Below are 21104 nucleotides of genomic sequence, written 5' to 3'. Positions count from 1 at the left end.
GGAGTAGAGCTTTGGTATTATTATGGCTGGTGGAAACCTCGGCTGTCTACCTCACCGTTCATATTGTTGTCCTCCGATGCTGCCCAAGCTCAGCCCCAAGTCTTTCCGTGATCTGGTCGAAAGCCATTGTTATTTCCTCATAAATCCACTGCAGTGGACGTCATAACATCTCGATATTCTGCGGTGCCATTTCGAAGATGTTAGCACTACCCCTGTTAACCTTTAAATATCTCAAAAAGACAAAAGTAGTGATGAGGTAGCGGGAATCTCTAAATCACTCGCAAGCACTTTTTCGGCAGACAACAAGCATCGCTGTATCGTCAAGCTTTTTGTGGATTATGCACGAGTATTTGAGCAACCGCAGTAAGATATAATTAACCAGTCAGGACTGGCATACCCATCGCAATTTCTAACGCTTGTGGTAGATTAGGGTTCCCCTTTCATTTCAAAGGCGAATGTGTTCATCGACCAGACTACCTTGTTTTCCATCTTCTAAATCCCAGCGGTTTTATCCTCAGGGCAATCTTCCCCAGAAACTGCAACAGGTTCTTTGTGATCGAGGATGAGTCACACGCCGACATATGCCGACCGCGGGTCGATCATCAGTTGATAGGCACAGGGAGTGAGGAACTGTGTTCATTGAAATCGTATCCACACGCTCTGGATGGGCATTGCTACTGAGAACTATAGAGATTGACGATAATGAGACATGCACATGTAAATGCTCCATACAACTTGATAAAAAAAAACACCCTATCACAATAAAATGCACAATCCATCATAAAGCTTTTCATCCTAACGGCGCATAGTAACGTTGATAGTGCCCTCAACAACCTTAACACCCGGAACCTCCGCCTCAAAGATGCCGGTATCACCACCAGACCCAAGCTCCAGCCAGCGCTTCAGGAGATCGTTACTCTCCTTCGGCTTGACGCTTGGAGCAACAGTACCAACAGTGACGTGAGGAATAGTATTGGCACAGGGGAAATCCGCCTGTCCAGAGCCCTCAATCTGATCATTGAAGGGAAGAATGCGGACCACGAAGGCCATGATCCGGGTGTCCCATACCAGTCGCTCGAGACGGACACGGGCCAGACCTAACTTGGGCGGGTTCTGCATCGCGTCGGCGACGGGGTTTGCGGTCAGTGTGTCGATGTACTGCTTCGTATATCGGTTCCAGATGGCGCTTTGCTCGTCCTTGGATGCGCGGTGAATGAGGGTAACGTGGAAGGCGGGCTGGACACGGCGGCTGTTGACGAGCTGGTGGTACAGGCGGGCAACCTCGGGAGTGGAGGATGAGAAGAGGGAGTGGAGAGTGGAGGTGACTTCACTGGTTGGGATGGCGATATTAAAGAATTCGATCTTCCGGGCCAGGAGGGGTGGCTCGAGACGTGTTGATCCGGACTGGGGTGCTGGGGAGCCGTTCTTTTGCTTTGGTCCCTTGGGTCCCTTTGTCGAATACCCGGCACTGAGATCGAGCTTCACCTCGTACTTATTCATAGCCCTTTCGATGGCGGCGTCGAGGTCGTCTGCGGATGGGATCTCGGGGACCAGAACGGGATAGGCGTCGTGCATGGCCCGGACGATGGTCTCAAGGTTCTCACGAGAAGAGGCGCATACATCGAGATCAATGACGAGATCGAATAAATCATCGGGGTGTCGGTTTGTGTTGATACCTTCGAAGCGGTTCAAAAAGCCATCCATAATTCCGATGATCTCGTGCGAATCCTTCGTGCCCGCACGAATAGTCTGGTGATTGTCTCCGCGATCCAGAACGCGCTTTCGGGTCACCTCCTTAATCGACGAAAGTAGTTCGGGCTTCGGCTCATGAACGTAATGCAAAGCAACGAACTTGGCATCTCGAAGAACCGGGCGAACGTCGTTCATCAACTGCTCTCGCTCGCGTCGCTGGTGGGTGTTGCGGTCGGCGATGACAACTGGAGTTGTGCTCAGTTCATTTGTGATTTGGAAGGCGAATTGCTTTGGCTTATTTTTCTGTTTGGGGATGTTGTCGTTCTGGACGTGACCCCATCCGAAGAGATGCACCAGGGCCAAAGCAACAGTGGTCTTTCCACATCCCAGAGATGCGATTGGCGCGAGAATGACGTTTTTGGAAACATTCTTGCCCTGGCCCTCCTGCTCTTCCATGGCGATAATCTCCGATCCATTCAAGCCACGTTCCTTCAGGAAAGCTTCTCGCAAAGAGATGATACCGTGGTTGTAATTGTAGTCTCGGGCAAGGGTCTTGTCTTCCATAAACCTCCTCCGGGCAAATTGCAGGTACTCTTCGGTGATCTTCTCGTGCTTTTTAATCTTCGGAAGACGCCCACCAATAACAGCCTTGGTGCATTCACGCCATTGGCGGTACATCAAATAAGGTTCTTCAAACTTGTACTTGAAAAACCAATCACGGTAGTCATGGCCGTCCTTAGCCATTTGGCATCTGACAACGAAACCTTCAGTCTCACGGCCATCCCAGGTTCCGGTCTCCGCGCACCCCTCAAGGAAACTTTTCACGGACTCGATGTCGTCGCGAACTTCAAACTTGGTCTTCTTGAAGCCCCACGCATCGGCAAAATCATTGACCTTTTGGCTGGACTGCGTGGCAAATTCGTTGAGGTTATAGTTGAGGCCGTGGAGGTAGATACCAGAGGATGCTTCGTCGTAGGCCAGAACATGCTCTTCGAAGGAATCGTCGCAAAGCTCACCCACAGCGGTGACATTCATCTCACGGAGTGCCTTTGCGAGATCCTTCGAGCTTTTCCCGACGGAAGCGACATGCTTCTCGACCCATCTTTCACCGGCTTGCGCGTGGCTGATCTCTGTGTCGTGCCGGACACCGGTGGAGTGCTTGCTGCAGACTAACAGCTTACCATCCTCCATTCCGGAAATGAATATAATACATCCGTTCTCCTTGACACTGAGCTCATAAGGTCCCCGTGTATTGTGTTCGATATTCCTCCATTGTGTGTCATTTGTCTCGCCGACATTGAAGAACTTGTCGTAGCCGCGCACAGCGATTTCGGGGGTATTGTTCTTCAATCGTGTGGTGAAGAGGCCGCGGGCATATGTGGGGAGGCCATCGCGCTTGTAGTCCCAGTCCATAAACTTCCAAGAGTCAACGGTGACATTGTTGGTGCCGGCGACTAGGAATGTGTGCTTCTTGCATGTGAAAGCTTGTCGTTTTTCACTCTTATTTTGCTTGCGCGCCTCCTCCAGGTCTCTCACGAGCTGGGCAATTTGCTGCACATTTTGATCGTATTTCCCCATGATTTGAGAGTTGCAATTGGAATTTAAATTGAAATGTTCGTCTGCTTATTTGAAGTTGTGTGTCGAAATTTATAGGATAGAGGGGCAGCGAAGGTGGGGCGGAGGTGAAAGAGATGAAAGGGAAGTCGCAGGTTGCGCAAGTTGTCGCAGAAAGAGGAATGTCTCGGGTCCTTTGACAGGGTGTCGTTAACTTGTATTCAGCATTGGCAGTCTCTGTGAATCATTCCCCAGTAAGAGTCAGAATGAGTACGAGGTTAAGAGTCACAGAGTGATGGGCGGGGAGCAAAAAGGGAAAGGTGCAGCCTTATCTTATCGGCTCGTGCTTTCCCAATTGAGTCGGAGAGCCGCAATGAAAAAAGTTCCTATCTCAAGGCAAGTTACCCTGCCATCTCCACCTTCACCTCATCCCACCTTAAAGCCCGACACAGCCCTTCATACTCCCTCTGTGCGACTCACTCATTCCCACATCATGGCTCCGGCAAATCCCTATCTCTTGGCGTGTGACAATCCCACCGCCCTTCTGGACCTGCTTCGCTCCAACCCCGCAATCGCATCCAGCCAGGACGAACATGGCTATTCCCTACTCCACGCCGCCGCTTCCTATGGTCATGTCGATCTCCTCCGAGCCCTTGTGAAGGAATTCAATGTCGATGTTAATCTTGTGGACGAAGATGGCGAAACTTGTCTGTTCGTCTGCGAGAACCCGAAGGTCGCGCAGTGCCTTGTGGAGGAGCTGAGTGTGGACATCAACAAGACCAATGACGAGGGTCAAAGGGCAGATGAAAAGCTGGAGGCTGAGGAAGAATTTCCTCGTGTCTTGGAATACCTTCGTGGGGCCTTGGGACTCTCTGTCTCTGCTCCGGCCGACTCTGCGCCAGGCCCTTTGAACGCCCCCGGGCCAATTCCTGGCAACATGCAAGTGAACGTTGGAACCATGTCAGAGCAGGAGGCTAGTGCTGGAGAGACTGAGGTTGATCCTGAGTTCAAGCGACGTATCGACGAGCTCGCGGCTCGCGAGGATTTCCATAGCGAAGCCACGCAAAATGAGTTGCGCGACCTAGTTCGCGATGCCCTCGGTGGCAGCAGCATTGAGACCTTAGAGCGCGAGGTGAGGAGGAGGACCGACTAAGAGATCTTCGATCAACATTGAAGATATCTTCCTCTTCTGTCCGCCCATCCTATTATACCCACGCATCTACTTGATCACTCCGTGACCGGTACAGCAGAGCAATACCATGAGTCTCTTTTGGGGACCATATATGTCTGCACATGCCTCTTGCTGTGTTGACGACTCCGTTTGTCTTCTCGAAGCAGCTCTTCCCACCGAGCATTATCACACGGGAGCATGGACTTCCAAACTCAATGCCGGGTGGGTGTTGTATAGGTCCATAGACTGGCATTACACGATGAAACGAATTGAATATATGACCCCGCATCGATGATGGTTACCATTCACGACCGCGTATTTTCTACTCTTCAGATTTTTCAATCGCCTTTTGTAAATAAGTTGTAGCTGTAAAATTGTCCCGAGGACTGACCCACGCCGCAACCGCCAACCGACGCCAAGCTCCCCGACGCATCTCCAACTTCCCTCCAACCTCCGCCTCCACACCCACAACCCCACACGCATTTCCTTCCTAGAGGCCATCATGTCTCAACCCGTGTCGCCATATCCCACCCAGCCAACTTTCTACTCGACAACGCCCATAATGAACTCATCTATCAACCCCGATACCCCTCCACCACCTCCGCCGAAGCCCAGCAGCCACGAGGCCAGTCGCGGAGGCACCCCGCAGAACATGTCCTCCATGCCAACACCTCAACCACCTCGACCAGACTCCCAAATTACTTCACAATATGCCTCATATACACCAGCATCCTTTCCTCCGCCTCCATCAATCGAAGAGGGCTGGCTCCCAGACCTCGTCAAGGACAAGAGGTAAGACGACGCCAAGACACACCTTCAACCAACGAAGCTAACAGCTATTTCGTCTTCTAGCACGCTCGACCTCCAAACCGTCCTAAAAGATCCATCCCTCATATCCGCCCTCTCAAACCAACACCCATCACACACAGCCCGCCAGCAAAGCCTAGAATCCCTCATCCATCTAAACAAGGACCTCGCGACCCGCCTCTTAGCCATGCAGAAGCACGTCGATGAGCTCCGCGGCTCAACAGAAACAATGCTCCTCCAACACCAATCCCTCGAAGTATCTTGGCGCAAGAAACAATCCGAAATGGACGCCGCGCTGGCGCCCTGGTCACCCAAGGCTTTGTACCAACGTCTAGGCGCGTCGATCGCGGAACAAGAGGCTGTTTGCCAGGCTGTTGAGGAGAGCTTCCTTGACGAGGATCATCACGGTCGGCCTTCTGAGAAGGAGCTTGCCGATTGGATCCGGCGGGTTCGGGGCGAAGGGTCGAAGTTGGCGGCGAGAAAAGAGGCCAAGGCCCGATGGGACGAGGGGCGAGTTGGTGGGTGGCGGTGATTTGGCGTGTGTTGGCCTTGTCTTTGTTTAGATTTATACCCCCCATGAGAACTGAATTCTAGATGTCTATTTTACGCCGAAGTGTTTCTTATGAATATAAGCATTGTTGTTTTGTGGTTTCTGCTCGAAATAAAGTTGCTATCTCAAGTGAGACTATGAGTTCCAAGTTGGAGATGGTACTAGTATAATTATATTGAGTGGGGTATCATTGGGCATTTTTATTATACATGAGAGAGGGGAGTTTCTAACAACTCAAACTACTACTCATAGCAGCTCAGTCTCTACACTAGTAATAGATCAGTAGTCCCCATGCAGAGTTTCACCCCTTCGTAGGAACCAATGTACATCGCACTGCACACTATTGCTGCAATGCATGTCAACTGAGAACCACGAAAGAAGCCCGGGATTCCTTCCCTGGCGAATAAATCTCGAGCAACAGCGAGTGCACCTGGTCTTACTCGCAGGAAGAGTGGATCTCAGCAGTTCCAAGTCCGACTTTATCCACTGAGGAACGAGGTCGCATCTCATCTCCCAGAGCCAACCGCATCCGTGTTTTGACAACGTGAATTGGAACAAAGAACCAAGAAGCACAGCCTCCAGCAACACCAGCACATGAAACACTAGCTTTGATTTGTCCCATGGTTGTATCGGCGAATTGGGGTTGTTTCTCGTATAGCGATTCTTTGAAGGACTCGTACAAGCAGAAGGTCAGACAGATACTAGGAAGTTGGCCAGCAACAAGCATCCAATATCCCGACCACAATGCCGATGGTTGCTTATAGAAATGCTTCAACATTTCAAGTGAGGTGGACGGACCTCCTTTTGGCGAATTTGCGGATTGTTGAGAAACCTGGGCATTTTGCTTCAATACCTCGGCAGGGTTGAGGATTGCGCAAGAAACAAGCTCGGCCGTCGCGCTGCTGATAGCATGGAATATTGACTTCGGAACGCCTGGCAAATATCCAGCACGCTGCGCTCTTTCAAATGATGTTTTTGAAACCTCGTATGTTGCGAAGAATGCGGCTGAAGCAGGGATGCCGGAAAGTACTGTTGGGCCAAATCCCTGATAGAGACCAGTGAATAAAGCGCGTCTTAGTGATCCATTGCTGTGCTTGTATACTGTTTTGTAGTCTTTGCATTGCATGCGAGTTATCATCGTATCCAGTGGATGGAAAACGACTTCGCTGCTAAGCGCGGCGATTGCGGCTGCCTGTCTGCTTTAACAAGGGGTTCAGTTTTGAAGAGGGAATGACATACTGTGACCACGCCGAGTCCACTGCCAGTCAACATTCCTCACAATTGACTTGCGATGCGGTAGAAATGAGTATAGGATGAAAGTGTTTGTAATAATGTTGTATCTACTTGGTTCAGCCGTGGTGGAATTTAGGATTTACTCCTGGACTCGGCTTCCGCGGAGCCCGACCCACCAACTTGAAGTTCCCACTTGAATCGATTGGTTATCCAGACTTTCAATTTAAGCCTCATTTACTTTCTCCTTTATTCCTTTGTTTTCTTTATGCTCTATTATATTCGAATGTTTCATCCAAACGATATGAGCCTGCCGATCGTCTCCGACAAAGCCCTCGACAATATTGATTCTCTAAACAAGAGATTTTTGTCTCCCGAGGTCCTTGTTGGAATTTGACAATGTAAATTTTGTTCGGATGGATTTCATTGTCTTGACTTGACTTCATTGTTTCCGCTCGAGCCCTGAAGAATTTATATATTGGTCGGTGGACTTATGACCAGGTGCCTTTGGTCTATATAAACTGCATCCTACCTCAGCACCAGCAACAGCATCATCTTCTACAACAAACTTGAACAACTCGGGACTCGGACCTAGTATTCTAGGTAGGTACTAGGTACTAGGTACTAGTATCCAGGTGGCCATACTACTACTACTAGTATAGCTTCGTATTACAGTCAAACAGCTTACAGAAGTCTTCAGATACAACCCCATCATCCATCACATCCATCATGTCTACTGCTGTCACTCGAACTTTCGAGGAGGAGCGACAGATTACCGTCGGCGATATCGAGTGTCTGTGCGATCTGGTGGTCATGCCACGTGCTGACATGGAAGAGAATGCAAGCCGTATTGAAAGCGTTGCCGAGGACATAGTCGAGATCCTTCTGCCTCTCGGACTGCAACAGGGTAACTCCGATAACAACCAGACCCCCGAGTGTTTTGAGGAGCGGTGTCACAGGTATAGTCTCCAGCTTCGAGAGTACGCCACGGAGCTTCGTCTCAGCCCCAACCTAGCGTATCACATTTCATGGGCGCTTTACGGTATTATGTGCCTTGTTACTACTCTTAGCATTTGTGACTGCCGGCATATCGACGACCATGCGCGGTATTATGAGATCCATCTGGCCAGATATAGTCACCGGCTCAGGTTTCCCCCATACTTCTTACCCGGCGATTCCTCTGCTATTTTTCAGCAGATCTCTGTTAACTTCCAGGTTTTGGCAATCCGCCCTCTAGACTCCAACTGCCGGTGTCACAAGTGTTGTATGCGTGAAACGATTTTCTGATTTTTTTCCATCAGCGCCCCTTTCGAGCTCATCTAGAATGTTTGGTTTACTTGGTAGAAATAGATACAGATGAGGTATTGTGTTGGGCAGCGGAGAAATCAATTCGAATTCTTCCATCAACAAAAAGGAAATCCAAAAGTTCATTCCTATCATCGTAGAGTCTTTTTAATATTGTACTAGCACTCAGATCCGAGTTGTTGAAAACTTAAATACTGATCTAAACAATTTCAACCAAGACGGTAACTTAATAGCACATAATAAACTTCAAATTATGTTTTGATGGGATAGGTCCCATTATATGACTCGTAATAAACTTAAAATTGCTTTGTTTGTTGACCCCAGCCACTTCGAGTCCATCAATCTATTTTGGGCACGCCCCACCTGGTCTTGATCGGAACAAAGGCAAAGGATGTTGATTCGGATCTCCTGCCGCCGCACCGAGTGAATTTTGAGGAAATTTTGATATCTGCTTGGCCGGCCGCCTGAACTCAATCTCTCTCCACTGTCTTGCAGTCACCTCATACTTGCCGGCAACAAAATAATCTACTTTTTAATTTGTTGCAAATATCAAGCGAAATCTGTCGGTGAGTTTGTTGCAGCGCACTTTACCACTCGAAGGTTGCAAAGGGTCACACGATTGCATAATCACGGTTAAATCCGAGCACATCTTACCAGTCCTCCCCCGGACCCTTAGAGCCACCTAGCTTCTACCATCCTCAAAAATGAAGGTCGAAATCCAACCTTCCAACCCCGATTGGCCAATCAAATTCCGCGAAATAAAGAGCACGATCCAAAAAGTCCTCGCAGATGTGACAATCGTTTCAATCGAGCACGTTGGAAGCACGTCAATCCCATGTCTCAGAGCCAAGCCTGTCATTGACGTCGACATCATAATCCAACCTTCTTCCCTCGCAGCAGCACGGCGTGCCCTCAGTGCTGCGGGGTACACAGACTGTGGCGAAATGAACGTCCCAGGACGATTTGCGTTCCGAGAACCAGGATATGGAAGATACGACGCCGCTCACGGCCTAGGTAGAGACGGAGAACTGCGGCATAACACCTACCTCATTATTCAAGGATGCCCGGCTCTGAGGAACCACCTCGATATAAAACGAATCTTGCTTCAAGATGAGAATTTGCGCGAGGAATACTCTGCGACCAAGGGATTGCTAGCAGAAGGCGAGTTCGAAAATATCGGCCAGTATGCGAGTGCTAAAACGGAGATTCTTTGCAAGATTCTGCGGAAGGCTGGGTGGAGTGAGGAGGACCTGGAGCCTGTGATCCAAGCTAACAGCTGAATGGGTCCTAGAGATAATTCGTTTACAATTTCAAGCGATGCGAGTATTGTCAAACTGGAGTGACTGGGGTTTCTTTGAATTAATGTTGATTCCAAACGCAAATCAAATATTCGCTTTCGCTTCCAAGGCCTCCTTTTACAAGGTTTCTATCACTTTGGAGTTTCTCGAAAACTACTGTAGTATAGCAAAGATTCATAGCATGCACGAGGGGTGTTTCCATTGTGGTTATTACCTTGAATCACTTGGACCTCTTGGATAATCTCTTGGTCATACCTAAACAATACAGTGACCCCAGTTCTGTCCACTTTAATGCGACTCAAGAATGGTTTTTTCTAGAAGCAAAGGGCATTTTTTACGAAGATCTCGATCTTCAAGTTGTTCGAGGACAAGGGAAATCTATCAAAGATCCCCTTGAACTCATGTCTTCGAGGGATTCTACTTTATAAGCCGTAAATACCCCGAGCAACCTTACAATTATATCAGACATCACAACTTGAGGTGAGAACTCGAATCCGAAGCATCATCCACAAAGACTAAAATCCACTCAGTATACCTTATAATCATACCCAGCTTCGAATTGATATCCAGCATGGCACCTCGCAAAAAGTCACCACCAGCCCACGCTCCTGGCGTCGAAATTGGATATTCTTATTTGGGAACTGTGCTTCCAGTTATTGAATAATGCTTTGAACCTTCCGCTCCCATGTCTCCTCATTTAATGGAAAGTATTTATGAGACCCGACTACAGCAAGCTTTTAAGAAGTCAGAGGGATTGATTCGACAAATAAGGCTGGATGAAGTTGATATCTTGACAGTCGCAGAAGGCCTAGCTGAGTTTGCTGAAAATCTAAATCTTATCCTTCAGGTCTCGGGGGTGATGCGTTTCTTGATATTTGTGACTGCGTTCCAGAATGCTTTTCTCATGAACTAACTAAGATACTGGTCAGGGTCAAAGCATTGAGTCATATATTGTCTCTGAACGCTCATAGCTCCCATATCGAGATTGTCCCAATCATGCTCAAGCGCGTCTGGCTTGACATGATGGACTTAAAAGCTAGAAAGTTTTATCGAAATTAAGAAGACGAGACCAAAGGTTCACTTCACTAATGCAGGCAAAGAAGCTTTGGAAGAACTCGAGGAAAGCCTGTTTGAAAGATATCCTATGGCTAGAGAATGCTCAGGTGTTTTGACATCGTCGAGCCCGCTGGGGTCAATGGGAGTGATGATCTACAATGCTCGCGCTGGAAATATATCCTCCGGTACTTAGATACGTTGGCATCCATCTTTGTTAGTGAAATCTTTGCCTTTCAAGTTTTGTTTGATTCCAACTTGAACCTTTGAATTTCAAACCAAAATTATCAGATTCTTTTTGCCCCTCTATAAACTTTGCATTGCACTGCTAACTCTCACCCCCCTAGTGAAAAATGAAAATACTGCAGGTGGTTTTGAATGTTCCTGGATTGGAGTTGTTTAATTTGTCGTGTTCAAAATGAGTACTATTCATTTCAATTTCCTACTAAGCAGGGGTGGTAATATCTCTAGAATAGACTGTGATTACCTCGCTCTAGGGGTCAGTATCTTCAAGGGTTTATCCAAGGCACTCATTTCGATCTCCTTTACTGATGTGATGGTTACTGTTCTCATTGTTCGAAATGGCGCCCGGGTAATACTAGTACTGGTACATATATCCGATATAACTTCTTATTGGGGCGGATAGTTCTTTGTAAAAGTTCCGTCTGCTTTATCAAGTTCTCATTTTAATATATTGTTAGCTCATAATAAATACCCCGATTTGATGAGGCAAGTTTGGCACCATTTGGCGTGTCATGTAACGTCTTCTGCATCAAATCTCACGTCATCACCCAACCCCTCAAACCTTGGAAGTCATAAGGGTCACGCAGCTCTCGCGGACAGTCTGATCATTACAGTGATTTGAGAGGACGATTCGGAGGCGCTTAGGTCTAAGCTCATTCTCAACCTTGAAACCTTTGAAATTAAGCTGCCTCAGGATGGCGGCGTTCCAAGAAAAAACAGAAGCGTTCAGCCGCGAAAAGTTAGAGGCTGTAAAAAAGCGATATACCGAGGAGGCAAACAAACGTCTTAATGCCGAGCGACTTACGCATTTTATTCAATTGACGCAAACAGACGAGAAACGTCTGCGTGAGCTTGTGGAAGATCCATGGGCCGATCACGACGAATTGAACAGAAAGGAGTCCCCAATCAAAGAAAACGGCGTTTATAAGCACTTTGTCCTCGGGGCTGGTTTCGGAGGCATCCAATACGCCGTCCGTCTTATTGAAGACGGGTTAGCCACCGCTGATGAAATTCGACTTTTGGACGCTGCGGGCGGGTTTGGCGGCACTTGGTATTGGAATCGCTTCCCTGGCCTGCACTGTGATGTGGAGAGTTATGTTTATCTGCCTTTACTCGAAGAAACTGGCTATGTTCCGACAAAAAAGTACGCCCCTGGCCAGGAAATTCGTGAACATGCAGAACACATTGCTGCAAAGTGGAATCTCGAGGATAAGACGCTATTCCGAACCGATGTCGAAGAGATCGCGTGGAACGATCAGACCGAGTACTGGACTATTAAAGTCACTCAAAACCGCGGTCCATCTGAGCCCGCAGTGAAACTCAACTTTCATGCTCATTATGTTTATCTTGCGGCTGGAGTCTTGACCAAACCTCAAATTCCTGACATCCCCGGGGTACTTTCCTTTTCCGGATCAATGTTCCACACTGCACGGTGGAACTATTCAGCAACTGGGGGATCCCAGAAAGACCAGAGACTGACCAAATTGAATGGAAAGAAAGTCGCTGTTGTTGGTACTGCGGCAACGGCTATCGGGGTAATTCCCGAGGTCGCCAAGTATGCAGCTGAGCTTTATGTGATTCAACGCACACCAGCATATGTCAAACGTCGAGACCAGCGTCCGACTGATCTGAGTGGATTTAAGACTCAAGTGTCACGAAAGAAGGGATGGCAGTATGAGCGCCAAATAAATCTCAACAAATTTCTCACGAATTCTGCGGCACCAGGGGAGGAGAATTTGGTCGGGGATGGCTGGACCGATATGCCTGCGTATTCGGCTGTTCTTGGATCTCCCGGCCATGGGCTCGAGGATGCGTCGCCTGAAGCCTTGGCTGCGCATGTAGACAAATTCCATGCTCTGGATTTGCCGCATATGGAGGCCATTCGTGACCGAGTTGCAGATACTGTCAAGGATCCACAGACGGCTGAAAAGCTTAAGCCTTGGTTCCCATCGTGGTGCAAACGACCAACTTTCAGTGATACCTATCTCGAGACCTTTAATCGACAAAACGTTCATTTGGTTGATACCGATGGCAAAGGTCCTTCGAAGATAACAAAGAGTGGTATTGTTGTAGGCGAGCAAGAGTATCCGGTTGACGTCATTATCTTTGGCACTGGATATCAATCACCTAGCTCTGGTCTTGGAAATCCTGCAGCTCGAACCAATGTCAAGATTTATGGTCGCGGTGGCGAATCGTTGAGCGACAAGTGGCTGTCCAAGGGAGCTGCAACCTTTCACGGCTATGCAACCTATGGATTCCCAAATCTATTTTTCACGGGGATGAACCAGGCCACCATAACAGGAAATAATGTCTTCATGCTTGGGTTGATTGCAGGACATGTGGCTTATTCCATTTCTCAGGCCGAGCGTCGAGTGGGACCAAACAAGCGGGCTATTGTCGAGGCAACAAAGGAGGCAGAAGAATTTCACACTTCGGAGGTCCTGAGACGAGCTGCATTTTATGCACCTTCGGCTGGGTGCACACCCGGATATTTCAATGGCTATGGCGAAGGGAGCAGAATCACCGATGCCGATGAGAAATTGAAGCGGGCGAGAGGGGTCCCCATGGTCTGAGGGGACCGTCTCTTTCCTCGAGTACATCCAGAACTGGAGGGATGAAGGATCCCTGAAGGGTCTTTCAATAACTTCCGCTGCAGATTTGAAGTCCAAGCTTTAGGTTGTTTTTTTTCAGTTTATAGTACTAGATAGTAAGTAAGCCAGACAAAATTGAATTGTAAGGTGTCATACCAAGTCTAGTTTGACCGAATAAGGCGCTCAGGTACAACGAAGATCGATATCAACAATTTATGCAGCATCGTTCAAGATAATTGCTATGTTTGGAGAAGAAAAAAGGCGAGAGAACTTTGAGGCAAGAGCGGAGGAACCGCAAGTAGATACAAGTGATTTTTACATGCCTTGGCATTAACTAGCAACATTGAATTCGTTGAACAATAGTTTGATTGATTAGAGTCACAGTTAAGACATTGTTGACTTTAGAGTGCTCAATAAAACAGTCTTCATGGTTCATGAAGACCTTGAGACCCTTGAAACATTTCCTGTCGCCCACGCACAACAGTACTGAGATCGCCAACTGGTAGTGTAATAGGAAAGTCAACAACTTCAAGAATCTGGATAGCGAATAGGTATCAAGCTGGCATGCAAAGAGCGAAGATGAACGCGCCGACAGCCTATGATCGATGTCACTTGGTCAGTATCAATGTTCTTTGATCCACCGGTCTCTCACAATAGCATACCTTTTGAAGCTGTGCAGCCCCAGTCAAATTTCCCAGCGCGGTTTGAAAGAAAACCCCTGCCAACAAGAAAAACCCGCAGACGATTGACAGCAATTCCAGAAAAAGCAAATATTTGTGCGAATCGAGCAGACCAGATAGAGCAATGAGATTACCGCAAGAGTCAGGTAATAGAAACCCAAGGTCGCGTGATATTCAGATGTATGCATTCCATCGAGAGTTTCCAGTGGAATAGTAGTTCTGCCCAACTGCGACGAAGGGTATCATCATGGTGCCTTGAACGACCAAAAATGCTCCTGTCAAGATGTCAGTTTTTAACCTCTTATGCGATCAATCCCTTAGAAGAGAGTCTTTAAGTTGTCCGCACTAACCGTAGGTGAAAAAAAACTACACAGGGAAATGTGTTTCCAATGATCCATTTGCCAACAGTACCCAAGATATGAACTTGGCCTCCGAAGAATATGTAGGAGGGTCTGTCCAAGAGAAAAAGACTGTCAGGATCGCCCCCAAGTCAAAAACGAACAATCAGCTAAAATCTACAGGATCGCACCACCGTTTCCACCCGAGCCCCTCCAGTCCATTTTGATCATGGCACATGGTGTCGCAGAGACCAGAAACCCAAGAAGGCAAATCGGAGTTGAGTTACCGAAAGTGCGGCGGAGACTTCCCGCAATTGGGGTTTTGGGGGTCAGGTAAAGCGTCACAAAGACATCGTGGGGGATGGGCATAAGAACATTCTCAGCCGTCTGGATACGACGCATCATCTCGGCAGTAGACGCCTGCCGCTGGCTCACCATGTGTTCGTCGGATGCCATCTTGGACGTTATGGCTGGATCCATTCCACGAAGATTTGGAGAACACCGAGGGGCCGCGGATGAAAGGTGCGACAGCAATTGAGATGAAAATAAACGATAATTTGAGGGTATCGAATGGCAGAGAGATCAAATATGTTGGTAAAGGGAGAAAGACTCGGAGTCCACGGGTGTGTGCCCAGGTGGTGACTAAGTGAATGAGAAAGAAGAAGAGAGAGGTATACCCGTAGGTACCTAGGTAGGTGCGACCCAGATAGACCCCGAGGCCGAAGAATAGAGGCCTGGTGGACGAAGGATTTCTCGGACTCGGAAACTTCAAGTTTGGTTTGCGAGTTGCTTCAATGTTTGCCTTCGGGCTCTTCACCTGCGCTTGCCATGGTCTTTGAAGTGACCTGATTATGGACATTATGGACCCACCATTGTTGCTTCTTTGATTCCAGAATTAATTATGCCGGGCTGGTTGAATTTGCACACCGATTTGAAAAGCTAATATACTAATTGTTAAGCCACAAGGATGCTAGATTACATCACTGTACAGCCTGAGAACGTGGCCGCTATGGCTGTTGATACGACACCACTGGCAACCTGCTTTGCCATAAATTTGGTGAACTCCTTTGTGCGCGCGCTCGAACCCAGGCCAAGCTTCGCTGAAAGAGATTTACTTGACTTAGTCACACTGCTTGTTATGACTTGAATACTCGGATAGTCGCTCAGAATATTGAGAACATCCCGTTCTGCAAGCGCGCTCGCCCGAATATGCACCACGCCATCGGCGAGGGCAATAAAGAATTCGTTAGATCGATATGGATTTAAACAAACGAACTATTAACTAGTCAGATCATGCTGTATTCTTAATTAAATGCCCGAATTTTCAACATACCACAACATCTCCTTGGCTGGTGTCTTCGAGGATCTTGTCTAGCTCTGGGTAGTTGTCTTCAATATCCCAAGTGACAGTTCCATCAGCCCATAGGACAACATAGGCATCGTTTTGCCCGAGAGAGCAATGTTTCACGCGTCTCGTGCTCTTAAGCACTCTACTCCTGTCGATCCGCTTGTGCTTCCATCTCGCCTTGCCCGTCTCTGGAACGAAAACAACAAAGTTTCCCGGGTCAGGTCCAAATGCTACGCGGCAGTTCTTCTTTCCGTACTCCTCAATGAACTCGTAGAGTTGAGGATAATCATGCTTGAGTCCTCTGTTATAACCTGTGAAATGCAAGGTAAGTTCATCTATTGCCGGAATGATGTTGAACAAATTTACAATGAGGGGTGACGTGCTTACCAGCTTGGCCACGACCATGCCTATCTTTCCAGCACATAAAAAGTGTATCGTTGGCATTGGCGGCGAAGGAGCTCACAGTCTGGATGGGTTTTGTTTCCGTCCACTCGTAGTAGCTTCTTGGTAGTCTTTGCCTGGTCGGAAGGTTAGGCGGGATAATGATACTATCCGTCAACAGAAGCTACAGTCTCTAGAAACTTACTCGCAAGTATTGATGGAGTGGTCGAGAAAGTATGTTCCGGGTTTTCCGAATGCAAAGAAAAGATCATAAACAGACATGATGATGTTTTTTTATTGCGTATTTGAAAATTTGCAAAGTTTCTTGATCATAAGTAGTTGAGTTAAGAGAATGAATGACGATCCACTCTGCAAGATTTCGGGCGGGAACAGAGGATATTAAGCTCAAATTCTGCCTCGTCGCCTTACCATGACCCTGACACATTGTGGCTTTCTGAGTTGTGGTGGGGGCAGTGGAATTTGGCTTACTAGCACGCGCCAAACGACCTGTGGTTGCTGACTGCATGATTAGCCTCGAAACCCCCACTGTTTGGTTGGTCAAGAATGCACCCGGCATCCCGGTGTTCTGCTAACTTCGGGGTTTACTGGCAGATACGCCTTATTTGGATTGAAGTTTTTGCAAAACACAACCTAGCCGGGGTTATTCCCGTCAGCCACCCTGATGTCTCTTCCTTCGCCGTGGGGGCTGGCAATTAGTGGCCTTCTCTTGCTCTGTCTCACTTGTCCTACGTGACTATGGTCTTGGCCCATTCATGGTTGCCGAAGTGGACCCCGGTTGGCTGAGCCTCATTTTGACAATTATCGCCTGATAGGGTTCTCTCAAAGCGTTAGCCCCTCCTAGGTAAAAAAAAAAACACGAGGTCATTCTTCTTCAACCATGGCCAATCCAAGGATAAAGCCACTGCTGCTAGTAATGATTTGAAGTTTGGAATACATTAATTGGACCTCGGCAAATAATGACCACCTGCCACGGGGCATTGGTGGAATACACTAGTACTAGCAATCCATGGATGCCCAACTTGAACTTGTGGACTTCGTTCAATTTTCCAAAGAGAATCGATCATGGATATACTTCTTCTCCCTTCCAATCCCAACACTTGCCTCTCCCTCCTTCAACATCTGGCGACATTCCGATTATGAATTCCAAAAGCCGCTCCGCGGAATCCAACGGGTCTAACATTTCTCTGCCCTTCCAAAAGTCCTGTGTAAAATCTGTACGAACAGTCCCGGGGTGTAGAGCAACAGCTAAAGCCCTCTTTCCAGACTTTGATCGCAGGTACAAGTCAAAGGTCTTTGCCAGTTGAAATACAGAGGCCTTGCTCGCACGATAAGAGTACCAACCACCGGAAGAATTGTCAGAGACTGAACCCACCCGTGCAGCCATCATCGCATACACTGCATGGGATGGTAGCTCGAGTTGACTTTCTCCGTCTGCTTCTGTTTTGCTTGTCCTTTGGAATTCAGGTGCAGACTTGGCTGGAAGAAATTGAGACAGGTGTTTCATAAGCAAGAGTGGGCCCAGGGCATTAACCTGAAAGCTCTCTAATGCGCTTGCTGCATCGATTTGTGATGGCGATTTTTCAATGTGGAGGATTCCCGGGACCGTCAATGCTAGACGAAGCGGTGTGTCTGGATAATCTCTCCGGATTATGTCTGCCATTGACGAAATCGTGGACTCATCTGTAGCCATCAATTGTAAGCCGCTTTCCCTCAAGGGCTGCAATAACGAAATGTTATCCCAAGTACCTTTCACGTCCACTTTCAGTAAGCGGAGTCTCCTTTCCGCATTGGAAGGCATATTGTTGCCGTTAAGAATTCGGCCTCGAACCTCAGCACAATCATTGCGCGCTGTTGCGACGACTGGGAGCTCAGTTTTCGTGAGCAATTTCTGGGCGAATGCGAGGCCTAGCCCCCTCGAGGCTGGTGCTACCAGCGCAAACCCATGGGAAGCCCCTACCATGTTGCTGATAGAGTATATCGGGTGGTTGAGTACTGTAGTTTGCAATTCGCTGAAAAGAAGGAAACCCTCGATTGCGATGACGTCACACTAAATTGCAAGGAAGTAAAGGAATGTGCAACATCAATGATTGCACACAAAACAAAAAGAAAGAAAAGAAAAGTTTAAAGCCGCCTCACTTTACTTACATGTGTTTGGATTGGCCTTTTCGCTAGCAGCAGTCAGTCTACTAGGTATGACCCCGAAATTCCCCACCAGGTGCCAGGCTCGGTCCATGATAGATTCGGAAATCCGCATCTTACACGCCGGCTGGGATATACATTCACGTCAAATTCATTGTTGCCCACTGGGTGTCATTTAATTTAGACTCAATTGAATGTTCTCTTAATAACTCCAATGGATTAATCCCGACAATCACAACGTCGTCGAAACATTATAGCTATGGCCCCGTAAGGTTGATTGCCTCGTTCTCAAGAAGAGTTGACGCTCATGGAAAAATTATTCTGAGAATTATGTATTATAAAACAATAACGAAGGCGACAGGCTAGTTATTTCTATCTTTGACGATCGCAAAAATGATCTGCGGCCGATGCTTGGAAATCAGCTCGGCAAAAAGTCATCACCCCGTTACTGCCGAGTCCGCATCAGAGCGCTAAGCGATGTTTTCTCAATATTTTTACACTTTATTCTAGTTGGAATTTCAGTGTATTGGAAGTCTATTTTTACTATTCAGTAGGAAAATGAGGATTCGTTTCTTTTAAAAGGCTCTCAACTTCAAATTCCAAGGTTCTTGAAGCTGCACTCAACCAGTGACTCGGACCTCCGAGTCGGGACGTTCAAGTTGCCCTCCAGGGCTCGCTCGGTATAGATCTATGTCACCGGCGATCACAGACCGAACATGCCCAGGTGCCCAGGTGCCCACTGGCAGGTGGGAACGCAACACTTGGTGATAAAAAGGAAACAAATTCAAAGGTTCTCCAATAAGCGATTCTACTACTTTCTCAAACCATATTATACTACTTAGTATCTTACCTACACTGTCTATTTCCGTGACGTGAAACCTTGGAATTCACCACTTTCTCCGCAGGAACTCTTGCCAAGAACAATTTATACTTTTTTCTTCTGCTTTGCAACAAAGAATGTCGTTCCCTTCAGTCATGACAAGCTTGATTCGCAATCCACAATTAAGATTGCTGAACGCGCTTCGAGAAAATGCGAAGCCCATTATGACATTCCTGGGCCTTCCATCGTTTCGAACGGCTCAGGTGGTTGCTTTGACTGGTGTCGATGTCAGTATTTACCCTGCGTTTTCTGCACTCCATAATTGAACTAACAAAAGAAGGGAATTATCATCGATTGTGAACACGGCCATATCAGTGATGAAGGTATGCATAGCTCTACTGCGGCTATTGCAGCTCTGGGGGTGTCGCCGCTTGTCCGCATCAGAATGACTCATTCGGATTTGATCAAAAGAGCTTTGGATGCCGGTGCGCAGTAAGTAATACAGCCCTCTGTTACTATTAGTGCTAAGTTGTTCTTAGCGGAATTGTTGTTCCTCAAATAAATACCGCCGAAGAGGCAGAAGCCGTTGTTCAATGTTCAAAATTCCCTCCACAGGGACTTCGTGGGCAGGGTTCAGCGTTTCCAGCCATCGCTCACGGCATCGATATTCCAACCTACATGAAAACAGCGAACGAAACTATCATCACCTGTGTTCAAATTGAATCTCGAACTGGCGTCGATAATACTGACGCTATCTGTGCTGTACCCGGTGTTGGTTAGTAACAAAATACACCCTGCTTCCCCATCGATACCTTCGCTCATCTCAGTTAAGACATGGTTTTTATCGGGCCAAACGACCTTGCTCTATCTATTCTTGGTTCTGTTCCGGCCAAGGGAAACGAGCCTGATTTTGTCAATGCTATCGAAAAGATCGTGGTAGCTGCTAAGAATCATGGTAAATGGGTCGGCCGATTATCAAATGACGGAGCTTCTTGCAAAGAACACCTAGAGATTTTCGATACAGTGGCCATGAGCTATGATATTCGAGCGATTCAGAGCTGGTATGCGAGCGAGTTGCAAGTTGCGCGTTCGTGATGCACTGCAAATAGGACATGCCATTCGCATTTGGAGTAGATAGCTAAGCCGCGAAGGGTTGATACCAACGTAACTCAGACCTAAATTGAATGAGAGGAAAATTTAGCTCTAAAATTACAATTCTATTTATCCCTAATGTGAGTACTAAACTTCATGCCCTTTGTGGTATAAAGTTCCAACCGGTTTCATCAGCGATGGCACAGGCTGATTTCTCCTGAAGAACAATCTAAGCCACTAACTTCCCACTGGCAGGTGTTGCACAAGATGATTATTCCTATACTCAAGATTGATAAATCACGAATACCTCCAGGGCTTGATCAGGAAAAGTGAGATTTGCTTTCTACACTGCAAAAGGACGCAGCTCCTCGAACGGTCGCAATCCAAAAGCCATTCCCCACCATATAACCCCATCTGATCAGCTCACTCGCGTATACTCTCATGGCTTCCTCATACTTTTAGATACAGCAATTATCCCCTCCAATTTCGCTTAGAGTTCGCGCCAAAATTGCAGCATCTCTCAATCCTGTTGTAGCCCCGGCGGCAAAAGTGGGCGACATAGCATGGATAGCATCTACGATGAGAGTCGCACGGCTCGATGCTTCCCAAAAAGGTATTTCAGGCTTCGCTGTCACCACGCGTAAAAGAGAAGCTCGGTTTTTATCTTCGGATTCGAAGAGGGCGTGAAAGGAGGGATCCCAGTTTGCCGTTAATCTTTTAGCCAGACTGAATAAATCATCGGCTGAGAGCTTCAACAAGTCTTCATCTCCAAGATCAAACTTGTTTTTCCG

General features: G+C 47.6%; 11 protein-coding genes across 11 annotated transcripts; 6 read left to right on the top strand and 5 right to left on the bottom strand.

Moving 5' to 3' along the window:
- Positions 1 to 795: 795 nt before the first annotated feature.
- N7533_011060 (tRNA ligase) lies at positions 796 to 3270 on the bottom strand (the record flags this gene model as incomplete). The annotated part of the gene is made up of 1 exon (XM_057107710.1): positions 796 to 3270. The coding sequence occupies one exon, from the start codon at positions 3268 to 3270 to the stop codon at positions 796 to 798; it is 2475 nt and encodes an 824-aa protein (XP_056955088.1).
- Positions 3271 to 3739: 469 nt separating this feature from the next.
- N7533_011059 (ankyrin repeat protein) lies at positions 3740 to 4399 on the top strand (the record flags this gene model as incomplete). Its single annotated transcript, XM_057107709.1, has 1 exon — positions 3740 to 4399. The coding sequence occupies one exon, from the start codon at positions 3740 to 3742 to the stop codon at positions 4397 to 4399; it is 660 nt and encodes a 219-aa protein (XP_056955087.1).
- Positions 4400 to 4919: 520 nt separating this feature from the next.
- Positions 4920 to 5756, top strand: N7533_011058 (vacuolar protein sorting family 37 protein; the record flags this gene model as incomplete). The annotated part of the gene is made up of 2 exons (XM_057107708.1): positions 4920 to 5209; positions 5270 to 5756. The coding sequence occupies 2 exons, from the start codon at positions 4920 to 4922 to the stop codon at positions 5754 to 5756; spliced, it is 777 nt and encodes a 258-aa protein (XP_056955086.1).
- Positions 5757 to 6210: 454 nt separating this feature from the next.
- N7533_011057 (putative mitochondrial carrier protein (Pet8)) lies at positions 6211 to 6912 on the bottom strand (the record flags this gene model as incomplete). The annotated part of the gene is made up of 1 exon (XM_057107707.1): positions 6211 to 6912. One exon carries the CDS (start codon positions 6910 to 6912, stop codon positions 6211 to 6213), a length of 702 nt encoding a protein of 233 aa, XP_056955085.1.
- An 821-nt stretch (positions 6913 to 7733) lies between these two features.
- On the top strand, positions 7734 to 8291 carry N7533_011056 (uncharacterized protein; the record flags this gene model as incomplete). The annotated part of the gene is made up of 1 exon (XM_057107706.1): positions 7734 to 8291. The coding sequence occupies one exon, from the start codon at positions 7734 to 7736 to the stop codon at positions 8289 to 8291; it is 558 nt and encodes a 185-aa protein (XP_056955084.1).
- Positions 8292 to 9013: 722 nt separating this feature from the next.
- N7533_011055 (GrpB family protein) lies at positions 9014 to 9589 on the top strand (the record flags this gene model as incomplete). The annotated part of the gene is made up of 1 exon (XM_057107705.1): positions 9014 to 9589. The coding sequence occupies one exon, from the start codon at positions 9014 to 9016 to the stop codon at positions 9587 to 9589; it is 576 nt and encodes a 191-aa protein (XP_056955083.1).
- A 2009-nt stretch (positions 9590 to 11598) lies between these two features.
- On the top strand, positions 11599 to 13476 carry N7533_011054 (flavin-containing monooxygenase; the record flags this gene model as incomplete). The annotated part of the gene is made up of 1 exon (XM_057107704.1): positions 11599 to 13476. One exon carries the CDS (start codon positions 11599 to 11601, stop codon positions 13474 to 13476), a length of 1878 nt encoding a protein of 625 aa, XP_056955082.1.
- A 1213-nt stretch (positions 13477 to 14689) lies between these two features.
- On the bottom strand, positions 14690 to 14968 carry N7533_011053 (uncharacterized protein; the record flags this gene model as incomplete). The annotated part of the gene is made up of 1 exon (XM_057107703.1): positions 14690 to 14968. The coding sequence occupies one exon, from the start codon at positions 14966 to 14968 to the stop codon at positions 14690 to 14692; it is 279 nt and encodes a 92-aa protein (XP_056955081.1).
- An 868-nt stretch (positions 14969 to 15836) lies between these two features.
- N7533_011052 (uncharacterized protein) lies at positions 15837 to 16265 on the bottom strand (the record flags this gene model as incomplete). The annotated part of the gene is made up of 1 exon (XM_057107702.1): positions 15837 to 16265. One exon carries the CDS (start codon positions 16263 to 16265, stop codon positions 15837 to 15839), a length of 429 nt encoding a protein of 142 aa, XP_056955080.1.
- A 1057-nt stretch (positions 16266 to 17322) lies between these two features.
- On the bottom strand, positions 17323 to 18222 carry N7533_011051 (uncharacterized protein; the record flags this gene model as incomplete). Its single annotated transcript, XM_057107701.1, has 1 exon — positions 17323 to 18222. The coding sequence occupies one exon, from the start codon at positions 18220 to 18222 to the stop codon at positions 17323 to 17325; it is 900 nt and encodes a 299-aa protein (XP_056955079.1).
- A 1136-nt stretch (positions 18223 to 19358) lies between these two features.
- Positions 19359 to 20316, top strand: N7533_011050 (HpcH/HpaI aldolase family protein; the record flags this gene model as incomplete). Its single annotated transcript, XM_057107700.1, has 4 exons — positions 19359 to 19508; positions 19562 to 19713; positions 19761 to 19996; positions 20054 to 20316. 4 exons carry the CDS (start codon positions 19359 to 19361, stop codon positions 20314 to 20316), a joined length of 801 nt encoding a protein of 266 aa, XP_056955078.1.
- Between the last annotated feature and the right edge of the window lie 788 nt (positions 20317 to 21104).

Source organism: Penicillium manginii, assembly GCF_028828005.1.
Source record: "Penicillium manginii strain IBT 31320 chromosome Unknown utg000008l:1.0-3226943.0:1.0-3228205.0, whole genome shotgun sequence".
Taxonomy (NCBI): Eukaryota; Fungi; Ascomycota; class Eurotiomycetes; order Eurotiales; family Aspergillaceae; genus Penicillium; species Penicillium manginii.
This window is presented reverse-complemented; position numbering and strand designations above follow the sequence as displayed.